This window comes from Dipodomys merriami, unplaced genomic scaffold (genome assembly GCF_024711535.1).
Source record: "Dipodomys merriami isolate MVZ:Mamm:240054 unplaced genomic scaffold, mDipMer1.0.p SCAF_116, whole genome shotgun sequence".
Classification (NCBI taxonomy): Eukaryota; Metazoa; Chordata; class Mammalia; order Rodentia; family Heteromyidae; genus Dipodomys; species Dipodomys merriami.
In genome coordinates, this window is record NW_027202449.1 from 342756 (window position 1) to 354081 (window position 11326).

An 11326-nucleotide genomic window follows, 5' to 3' on the forward strand; every position below is an offset into this window, starting at 1 on the left:
TCACTTCCTGCGCTGGCGTGGGGGGCGGACACCCACCAGGACCAACTGCGGAAAGAAGACTCAGCGTGAGGGGGGGGCTCGCCTCATCTGGACATCCCTCTCCGGTCTGCACATGGGTGGCGCTGACCCTGCCACCCTGCAGCTCCCCCACAGTGGACTCCAAGGGGCCCAGGGCTGCAGGTGTGGTCACTGCTGGTGTTTATCCCCTCCCCTTCCCACTCTGCAGACCTGAGGCCCTCGCCAAGGTGTGGTGCAGGCCTGGGGGCAGAGCTGGGTAGACTGGAGGCCTTACCCCTCCCCCCTCCCTCCCTTCTCCCTCCCCCCACACACATAAGGGACAGATGTGGCCTCAAGTGCCCTCGTTGCCACATCATGGCCCTGAGTCCACATCTGAGGAATGGACGGCACGGCTCTGTGAGGGCCCTACCCCATCCTGCTGTCGGCTGGCCTTTAGGGACAGCACCTGGGTAAGGTCTGGGTATGGCTGCCCAGCCTCGATGCCCACGGAGCTCCTGGTCACTTGAGAGGACAATCGGCAAGCGCCCATGGTAATCACGGTTCAGGGATTAGGGAGAAAACAAGAACCAGACCTGTTATGGCACCTGGCCCAGAGTAGGAGCTCACGGCTCAGCTTCTCCCCACATTCTTTGTACAATGAGGGTACTAGTCTTTCTGATTTACAATTGGGAGTATCTAGCCAGGTGTGGAGGTCCACCCAACACTCAGGATGCTTAGACAGGACTGGGAGTTCAAGGTCAGCCTGGGTTACACATCAGGATCTGGTCATGCCTCATCACTAGCCGGGCAGAAGGCAAATGACCGAGCCTCCCCCCACCCCTGCCCTCCCCTCCCCTGCGGCCACACCCACTCCATTCCAGGTAGCTGGGTGAGGACAGGGAGCCGGCTCTGCGGACCCACCTACCCGTTACTCTGGAAACGACGTCTTATGTGGCTTTTTGTAAAGCAGACATGTGATTACAAGGGAAATTAAAAATAAAACTATCTGAGATGCCATTTGTCGGCCTTCAGACCCACAGATGGAGAGGGACGAGGTATTCATACTTTGGTAGGGAGCGGTGAGCCCAGTCTCCATAGAGGGCACCTGGCCCCCAGTCACCAAACGCCGCCCCAGGCACCCCTGGTTGGCTCGGATAGTCCACATTCTGGAATCACGCCTGTGGAAATGCATTCGCATAAAATGTATGGAAAGGTGCTGTGTACAGAACCTAGAAATGGTCCATCAGCAGGGGATGGTTAAGTACATTCTAGAACATCTAGACAACAAATGGCAGTGCTCTTTTAGTACTGCATTGTGATGATTGCAAGAAGCACGTAAATGCCGGGCGCTGCTGCCGCCCGCCTCTCCTCCTGGCTCCTCGGGAGGCTGAGACCTGAGGGCCGTGGTTCAAAGCCAGCCCGGGCAGGGAAGTCCGTGAGACTCTCAGCTCTAATTCAAGTTGGAAGTGGTAAAGCGCCAACCAAAAGCTTTATTGCACAGCAATGCCAACCGACTGAGCCACAGAACACGGAGAACACGGAAGCTCGGGAAAGAGTTCCCGTGCGCTCTGAAACCCCAGCCACTCCGATGCCAGCAGCAGAAAGCGCAAGGGGAGCCGGGAGCTACAAGTTTAGTTCTGCGAACGGACGGTGGTGATGGTTGCACTACGTAGCATGCCACCGAAACAGCTAAACGCGGGTTAACCGTGACTTTCTCTGCTATGCTTCTCCTGAGAAAGACCGAGTCTCCGCTGCGGGGAGCTGAGCGGCGTCCCGGCCCGCCCCGGCCCCGCCCCGCCCCGCCCCGGGCCCGCCCCGGGCCCGCCCGGGACACGCCCCCAGAAGCCCCGCCCCGCCCCGCCCCGCCCCCGAGTCTAGCGCGATCCTGGGCGCGCCCACCCGGGAGGAAAATAGGCACCCCCATTGATCGCACTGCGCCTGCGCAGAATCCGTGCTCCGGATCTGCGGGCCATCGTCCGATCCCGCTCATTGGCTGAGAGGTGGAGTGGGGGCTGGACCTGCCTCTGATTGGACAGCACGCGAGCAGCCGGGTCCGCGTGGGCCAATGGCGTGTCAGCGCGTGAGGCGGAGGAGCTCCACGGGACCGGTCTGAGACAGCTCTCGCCTCGGACGGCGGCGCGCGGCCCGGCCATGGCCTCAGGGAAGTCGCCGGTGGTGGTCACCTGCACCGCGCCGGTCAACATCGCGGTCATCAAGTACTGTGAGTGCCGCCGGCCGGCCGGGGGGGCGGGAGGGGCCTGCGGGCCCGGGCCGGGCGCGCTCCCGGGGCCGCGCCGCCGACGCTGTGCCCACGGCCCCTCCCCGACCCCGACCCCGACCCCGACCCGGCGCCCACGGCCCCTCCCCGACCCCGACCCCGACCCGGCGCCCACGGCCCCTCCCCGACCCCGACCCCGACCCGGCGCCCACGGCCCCTCCCCGACCCGGCACCCACGGCCCCTCCCCTCCCCGACCCCGACCCCGACCCGGCACCCACACCCCGGGCTCTCACACAACACGGCAATGTTTGGCTTCTTTTTCTTTTCTTTCTTTAATTGTGAAAATACTGTACAGAGGGCAAGATAATGAGTGCATTTCTTTTTTTTTTTGGTCTGGTCGTGGGGCCTGAACTCTGGGCCTGGGCACTGTCCCTCAGCTCTTCAGCTCAAGGCTAGGACTCTACCACCTGAGCCACAGCACCACTTCCGGCTTTTTTCTTATGTGGTGCTGAGGAATCGAACCCAGGGCCTCATGCATGCAAGGCAAGCGCTCTACCACTGAGCCACCTTCCCAGCCCCTACGAGTGCATTTCTTATCAAGCATTGTAGCCTCCTGCTTTGTTTCCCCTTCCCATCCTCCCCCGCCCCCCCTGGCTTATTTTCTTCAGGGAGGCTCCCTGGGAGTTGCCTTGCTCTCTCAGGCAAGGCCTGACCGCGCACCCTGGAGGGTCTGGTGGTGCCCAGCTTAAGGCCGTTGCCACAAAGCCGCACACGTTCTGTGCGGGTCTGTGTGTGACAGTAGGTTTTCATACTTGGGATCCGTGCCCAACGGTGCAATTGCGAGGGCACTAGGGGGTGGTTGCAATTCATTTGCTTAAAGAACTGTCAAACTTTTCCTAGTGGCTCTGCTAGTTTGTTTCCCACCAGCCACACTTGTGTGATCGGGGTTCCCGCCTCCCCATCAGCATCCTTTGTCACTGTCTTCTTTTTTACTTTGGTCAGTCTCCCAGGAATGTGTGTTTAACTTGTACCTAATTAATTAATCAATTGCAGGTGACAGTGACCATCTTTTTCTAGGCCTACTTGCATCCATGTAACTCTAAGTGCTGGTTCCATGTTCTAATTGAACCCTTGCTCTCTTCCTGATGCATTTCGAGAATGTGTTATATATCTAGACGCTGGTTCTTTGTAAGTTGACAACGTTCCCCCAGGGCTGAACATGCTAGGCATGCCAATAATTCCAGCTCTAGAAGGCTGGGGTAAAATCTACAGGTTTAAGGCCCTGTCTCGAAAAAAACTTAGAATAGTTTATCATTATTTTTACTTTTCAGGTCTTTCTTTAAAATCATGAATAGCTGTTGAATTTGGCTGAATGCTGTTCCTGTATCTGTTGATAAGATGGCATGATCTTTCCCCCCCTTTAGCATGTTATTGCAGTGGGCAGCATTGATTTATTTTTGAATATGAATTGGTATTCAGTTTGCTGAACTTTCCCTCTGACTCTTCTGAGCCTTTGTTTCAATTACTGTATTTTTCTTTTTCATCTTCTGTTTCTTTGTGGAAGCTTTCTCGTTTGTTACAAACATATTTGTAATTGCTGTAAAAGAAAAGAACAGAAAAAATCACCATGTAATACAGGCGGCCTCAAACTCACTATCTTCCTGTCTCAGCCTGCTGGGTGCATTGTGGGGGGGGGGGCTGATTACAGAGCCGACTGATTTCAGAGCGTCTGAATCATGGCTGTTTTAAATGCTTTTCCAGAGAATGTCTCTGGCACCTCTGAAATGGCCTCTGTTGGTGGTTCTTGTTACTGTTTGAAATCTCCCTTCTTCACAGGGGGAACACGGGATTTGGGGTGAAATCTGAAGGTTCTGCTGTGATCTAGGATTCCGTCTCATTGAAGCCACCTGGTTGTTTTTTGACACACGCTTGTGAGGGTGCTCCCTCCTCATAAGGCTGTCAGAGGCAGAAGTGCAGGCTCCACCGACAGTGGCAGCGGGTTACCCCTGACCAACAGGCTCCTGCCAACAGCCAGCAGGGCTGGGAGTGAAGCCGGGCATCCCACTGAACAGGAAGCTAGAGAGTGGTCCAGCTCCCCGGTCCAGCTCTCCCTGGTGGGAAAGCCCCAGGCTGCACAGGGCAGAAAGAGCAAGGCGGTGCCAGGGACTTCAGTCCTGCTGGGCTGCTCTGTCCTGGCTGCAGGCGGTCAGGATCAGGCCTGGCTGGGTGTGTCCAGTGGCAGGAAGAGCCATGCCAGGATCAGGGGCCCTGGGGTCTGCCCTCTCTTGCTGAGTGTCCCCTGCTGGTTTTCGTGTGACACCGGGGGCCTTGGTCATATGTGGGCTGCAAAGGGACAGGCATCGCCCTGGCCCTGGAGTGGCCTCTCGCTCCAAGGAAAACCCTCAGCCTGAGAACCACAAAGGGTACTCACTGTGTGTGTGACCTGCTCTTCTCCCCCATCCCCAGGCTCACACCAGCCCAGCTGTGTACGTGTGCGTGTGCGCGCGCACGCATGCGCTGCATGTGGGTGCGGCTTAGTGGAGCCTTTCATTGGGCTTTCTGGATAGTTGGCTGTGTTGACGTGTGAAGTGGGCAGGCATGGGCCGTTCTGAGCAGGGTGGCTTGGAGGGCAGTCAGGACCTGGACTCGGGTGGGGGACGGGCCGAGGGAAGAGGCGGCCATGAGCCACACAGCAAGTGCTCAGCAAATACAGTGAATCTGGAGCGGACAGGAAGATGAGCAGAGCAGCGACAGCAAGGCAGGGGCAATCCAGAGGGCTTCCTGAGGCAGTGGCCTGGCAGCAGCAGGAGAGCTAAGAGTGTGCACAGAATAGAAGCAGAGCGGCAGGGCCTTCAGTGGGAGCGCGTGCCTGGGGACCCCTGCCGACCTTCGGTTGCTTTTTCCAGGGGGGAAACGTGATGAGGAGCTGATTCTGCCCATCAACTCTTCTCTGAGTGTCACTCTGAGCCAGGACCAGGTGAGTGGCACAGTGAGTGGCCCCTGAGCTCTGGCCACCCTGGCGCTAGGAGGAGGCAGCCTTCCCACACGGGTGGGGCCCTGGACAGCACCCACCTTCACCTCACCCCCTGCCCCCAAAGATCCAGGGCCTCCTTGGACGGCTGTGTCTCTTCATCTAGACCTCTGGGTCCTGCCTGGGGCTGGAGCATGGGCTGTGCCCCGTGCCGTGGGGCCAGCCCACCGGCCCGGGCTTCCGGGCTGCCAGACGCAGGGCCTGCCTCAGCCCCTCATCTCCTGCAAGCGATGGCAGTGTGAGGGGATGAGCAGGAAGGGGTCCTGGTGAGCGGCGGGCCGAGCGCCAGCCTCAAGGGCCCTGGGTTTTCCTTCTCAGTTAAAAACCACCACCACGGCAGCCATCAGCACGGACTTCACAGAGGACCGGATTTGGCTGAATGGCCGGGAGGAGGATGTGGGGCAGCCGCGCCTCCAGGCCTGCCTGAGGGAGAGTAAGTGGGGGCAGCCAGGCCGCGTCTGTCTCTCTGTCCTCTGTCCTCTGCTCCCCCAAAGCCCGGCTGCAGGCTCCCTGGGAGGCTGTCCCAGAGGCCGGCAGTAGGTCTGCTGGCGGGGGTCACCCATGATCTCCTGTGTCCTGCAGTCCGCCGCCTGGCTCGGAAGCGGAGGGGAGCAGGGGACGGGGACTCGCCGCCCCTCAGCCTCAGCTACAAAGTACACGTGGCCTCCGTGAACAACTTCCCTACGGCTGCAGGCCTGGCCTCCTCCGCAGCTGGCTACGCCTGCCTCGGTGGGTGCCTGAGGGGGGGTGGAGCGTGCCTGCCTCGGTGGGTGCCGGGGGCCGTGCCTGCCTCGGTGGGTGCCGGGGGGCCGTGCCTGCCTCGGTGGGTGCCGGGGGGCGTGTCCAGCGTTGGGCGCAGAGGGGCTTCTGCTCAGAGCACCCAGGAAGCCTGTGTCGGGCGCCGGGCTCTGCTGTCTCAAGTTCGTCCTGTTCTCTGGCCGTGAAGTCTCCCCTCTGGGGCTGTTAGTTGCCAGGGCAGAGGCGGAGCTGGCGCAGTTGAAGCTGCGGTTTCCTGGCTGGCTTGCCTGGGAATCCGGTGGTGCTCCCGGCCCGGCCAGGCCGGAACACCCGGTGCTGTGAGGGGAGGGTGTGGCTGGGCTCGTGGGTGCTGAGCTGGGTGCTGGCTCCCTGCGTCTGCCCTGTTTCCTGGGGGGCCGGGGGGGCCGGCACGCTGCCTCACGTGACGCCGCTTCCGCACAGCCTATGCCCTGGCCCGAGTCTACGGGGTGGAGGGCGACCTCTCGGAGGTGGCACGCCGGGGCTCGGGCAGCGCCTGCCGGAGCCTGTACGGGGGTTTTGTGGAGTGGCAGATGGGGGAGCAGGCGGACGGCAAGGACAGTATCGCCCGGCAGCTGGCCCCCGAGGGGCACTGGCCCCAGCTCCGAGTCCTCGTCCTCGTGGTAAGGGGCCTGGCTGTGGCCCGGTGGGTGGCTGTCTGTCCAGCCGTTAGGGCCAGGACTGAGGAGGGGGAGATGGCCCCACAGGGCTCAGTGGTCAGGAGTCTCCCCCAAAGTCAGAAGGCCCTGACTCCGCCCCCAGCTGTCAGAAGGGGGAGGGCCCATATGTGGGCTGGGGCGGGGCTTGACGGCCCCCCTGCAGCCAGCCGGCACCGTCTCATGTCCAGGTGAGTGCTGAGAAGAAGCTGACAGGCAGCACGGTGGGCATGCAGACCAGCGTGGAGACCAGTGCCCTGCTCAAGGTAGGAGATTGCCAGGCTCTGCCCCTGTGCTCTGGCCGGGCTCTGACGTGGGACCCAAGCTGTAATGAGCATGGCCCCTGGAAAACAGCTGCGCCTTGCAGTTCCGGGCTGAGTCGGTGGTGCCGGCGCGCATGAGGGAGATGGCCCGCTGCATCCAGGACCGCGACTTCCAGCGCTTCGCCCAGCTGACCATGAAGGACAGCAACCAGTTCCACGCCACCTGCCTGGACACCTTCCCGCCCATATCCTACCTCAGCGACACCTCCAGGCGCATTATCCAGCTGGTGCACGCCTTCAACGCCTACTGTGGGCAGACCAAGGTACTGCGTCGCGGAGGGCGCCGGCAGGCTGCGGGCGGGGCCCTGGAAGGCATGGGCCTGCACCTGCCACTCATAAACTGGAGGCTGTGGAGCAGGCCTGCGATCTGTCTACAGACCGCTGGTGTCCTGAGGCACAGCACATGCGCCCTTCCCACACTGCCAGCGCAGCCCTGGACAGAAGAAAAAATTTCTTCTGCCGGCTTTTGCATTATTATTATTAAGTAGCTTTATGAAGAGATTACAGTTGCATACATCAGGTTAGACACTGTGCAAATTGGTCAATTCTGTGGTGTTTTGGTTTTGGTCACGGGGTTTGAACTCTGGGTCTGGACGCTGTCCCTGAGCTCTTCAGCTCAAGGCGAGCGCTCTACCACTTGAGTCACAGCACCACTTCAGGTTTTCTGGTGGTTTGTTGAAGATAAGAGTCTCATGGCCTTTCCCGCCTGGGCTGGTTTTGAACCGCAACCCTCAGGTCTCAGTCTCCTGAGTAGCTAGGACGACAGGCGTGAGCCACCGGCACCTGGCTTCTGTGGGGTTTTGTTTCCTGGCTCCATACACTGCTGCGTGATGCCCTCAGTCAAGCCTCGCTGCCTCGTCCTGGTCTGCGGGCATGGGTGACTTGTGACGCTGCTCGCTCTAGTTTGGCCATGCGGGGAGACCTCATTTTCCCCTGGCAGATGGGGCTCTCAGCTGGGAATGCTGTGGATTCCAGGTGGCGTACACATTTGACGCGGGCCCCAATGCTGTGGTCTTCACCCTGGATGACACCGTGGCTGAGTTTGTGGCTGCTGTGAAGCACAGCTTTCCCCCTGCTGCCAACGGAGACAGGTGAGTGTGGGACCACTGCTGTGTCGCGGCCCGCCTGGAAGCCACAGGTGCGCCTGCGCCCAGGCCCTCTTCCTCCAAGAGTCAGGACCCCTGCGCCCCCCCCCCAAACGACCTTAGTGTTCCTTAGGAAATGCACATAGTGTGAGGAGTGCTTGGTCTGTCTCTATAGAGCTCTGTCTCTATCTCCCCTGAGCTCCCTCTGTCTCTATCTCCCCTGAGATCCCTCTGTCTCTATCTCCCCTGAGCTCCCTCTCTGTCTCTATCTCTATCTCCACTGAGCTCTCTCTGTCTCTATCTCTATCTCCACTGAGCTCTCTCTGTCTCTGTCTCTATCTCCCCTGAGCTCCCTGTCTCTATCTCCCCTGAGATCCCTCTCTGTCTCTATCTCTATCTCCACTGAGCTCTCTCTGTCTCTATCTCCACTGAGCTCTCTCTGTCTCTGTCTCTATCTCCACTGAGCTCTCTCTGTCTCTATCTCCACTGAGCTCTCTCTGTCTCTGTCTCTATCTCCACTGAGCTCTCTCTGTTTCTATATCTCCGCTGAGCTCTGTCTCTGTCTCTATCTCCGCTGAGCTCTCTCTGTCTCTATCTCCACTGAGCTCCCTCTCTGTCTCTATCCCTGCTGAGCTCTCTCTGTCTCTATCTCCGCTGAGCTCTCTCTGTCTCTATCTCTACTGAGCTCCCTCTGTCTCTATCTCCGCTGAGCTCTCTGTCTCTGTCTCTATCTACGCTGAGCTCTCTCTGTCTCTATCTACGCTGAGCTCTTTCTGTCTCTATCTCCTCTGAGCTCTCTGTCTCTATCTCCGCTGAGCTCCCTCTCTGTCTCTATCTCCACTGAGCTCTCTCTGTCTCTGTCTCTGTCTCCACTGAGCTCTCTCTGTCTCTATCTCCGCTGAGCTCTCTCTGTCTCTATCTCCGCTGAGCTCTCTCTGTCTCTATCTCCGCTGAGCTCCCTCTCTGTCTCTATCTCCGCTGAGCTTCCTCTCTGTCTCTATCTCCGCTGAGCTCTCTCTGTCTCTATCTCCGCTGAGCTCTCTCTGTCTCCATCTCCGCTGAGCTCTCTCTGTCCCCATCTCCGCTGAGCTCCCTCTCTGTCTCTATCTCGGCTGAGTTCTCTCTGTCTCTATCTCCGCTGAGCTCTCTCTGTCTCTATCTCCGCTGAGCTCCCTCTGTCTCTATCTCTGCTGAGCTCTCTCTGTCTCTATCTCCGCTGAGCTCTCTCTGTCTCCATCTCCGCTGAGCTCCCTCTCTGTATCTCCGCTGAGCTCTCTCTGTCTCTATCTCTGCTGAGCTCTCTCTGTCTCCATCTCCGCTGAGCTCTCTCTGTCTCCATCTCTGCTGAGCTCCCTCTCTGTCTCTATCTCGGCTGAGTTCTCTCTGTCTCCATCTCCGCTGAGCTCCCTCTCTGTCTCTATCTCCACTGAGCTCTCTCTGTCTCTTATCTCTGCTGAGCTCCCTCTGTCTCTATCTACGCTGAGCTCTCTCTGTCTCTATCTCCACTGAGTTCTCTCTGTCTCTATCTCCGCTGAGCTCCCTCTATGTCTCTATCTCCGCTGAGCTCCCTCTGTCTCTATCTACGCTGAGCTCTCTATCTCCGCTGAGCTCTCTCTGTCTCTATCTCCGCTGAGCTCCCTCTATGTGTCTATCTCTGCTGAGCTCTCTCTCTGTCTCTATCTCCGCTGAGCTCCCTCTGTCTCTATCTCCGCTGAGCTCCCTCTATGTCTCTATCTCCACTGAGCTCTCTCTGCCTCTGCCTCTTTCTCTGCAAGCTGTGTTAGTGTAGCATGCGCCCGGAGTCACAGTGGCCTGCCTTGTTTTGTGCCAGGTTTCTGAAGGGCTTGCCGGTGACGCCGGTCCCCCTCTCTGAAGAGCTGAAAGCTGCGCTGGCTGGGGACCCCACCCCTGGGGGTGTGCAGTACATCATCGTCACTCAGGTGAGGCCCGGGGCCCCCTGCCCACCTGTGTGTCTTGGAGGTGTGCCCCCTGCCCCCGGCGCACCTCAGGCGGGCGATGGGATGCTGCCAGGGCGGCAGCACGCTGCCCTCTGTCCTGGGGACGTGTGGCTTGTCCACGTGGAGCTGTGGAGGGACATGGACGGTGGTGTGGCAGGAGCTTCTGGGTGGGTCTGGAGTTGTCGTGCACAGCCGTGCCTCCATGGCAGGCAGGCCCCTGCGTCCTGCCCTGTCCTGCAGAGTGGCCCATCCCAAGCGCTCACGCCTGCTCCCCACACCAGGCTGTGTGCTTGGGTCTGCTGCTCCTCTATCTCTGCGGCCTGCGGTGCACCCCAGGGCCAGGGCACAGGCCCTTGGCTGGCTGAGTCATCTCAGCCTGCATAAGCAGGGTATGGCTATCACCGTCCAGGTGGGTGCACTAACATGTCCTGCTGAAGACCCTCGGCCCGTCCAGGTCGAGGAAGCTGCGGGCAGGGCCACTGCTGTCACCTGATGATTGACCCTGCTTTCTCTACCTCCAGGTGGGGCCTGGGCCTCAAGTCCTAGATGACCCCCATGCTCACCTCTTGGGATCGGATGGCCTCCCAAAGCAGGCCTCTTGACCTGCCCCCCCTCGGACTCCATCCTCCTCCCCGCCCCCCCGTCCCCCAGCCTGGGGACCACAGGGCCAGCGTGACAGCGTGTTGTGCTGTGCTGTGCTGTGGGGCCCAGTGGGGCTCACTGGCTCCTCCAGGCTGGAATCAGCCTGGTGGTATCCAGGGGCCCAGGAAGTGCCTCAATTTTCCTAGTACTTCACAAGATGGGCGTTGGGGCCCAGACAGCTGGTGAGGGGCCCTCTCCGTGTTCCCCAGCAAGCTTACCAGGGAGTCACTGCCTCCCGAGCAGTGTGTGCTGCATGAGCCCATCCTGTGGCCCTCAGGAAGCTGGCCACGGGCCTGGAGGACTCAGGCCAGCGGTGGGGATTGGGTGTTTCTTCATAGAAAGGCCGTGGCCTCTCGCTGTGAGGGCGGGTGCAGTGTGGGAGCTGGGCCTTGGTGGCCGCAGGAATAAACTGTTGACACAGTTGAGCCGTCTTGCTTCTTCAGCCAGTGCCTAGGCCCCTGATCTGAGCGGCAAGCAGTGCGCAGCAGGGCAGGGGCACAGCCCTTTGTTCTCTGGCTCCCTGAGGCCGGGCTGGCCCTGGTCCTGGGGTCCAGTGTGCTCAGTCTGGGGTCCTGATCCACCTAGTGGCTCCCATGGAGTCGGCCGGCTCTTCTTCCTAAGCCTGCACCCAGGACCTC

General features: G+C 59.9%; 1 protein-coding gene across 1 annotated transcript; it reads left to right on the forward strand.

The window, feature by feature from the left end:
• Positions 1 to 2084: 2084 nt before the first annotated feature.
• LOC138822827 (diphosphomevalonate decarboxylase-like) lies at positions 2085 to 11111 on the forward strand. The gene is made up of 10 exons (XM_070015760.1): positions 2085 to 2218; positions 5123 to 5193; positions 5566 to 5680; positions 5830 to 5976; positions 6448 to 6647; positions 6872 to 6946; positions 7048 to 7266; positions 7979 to 8094; positions 9920 to 10028; positions 10568 to 11111. Exons 1-10 carry the CDS (start codon positions 2149 to 2151, stop codon positions 10646 to 10648), a joined length of 1203 nt encoding a protein of 400 aa, XP_069871861.1. The 5' UTR covers positions 2085 to 2148; the 3' UTR covers positions 10649 to 11111.
• The last annotated feature ends 215 nt before the right edge of the window (positions 11112 to 11326 follow it).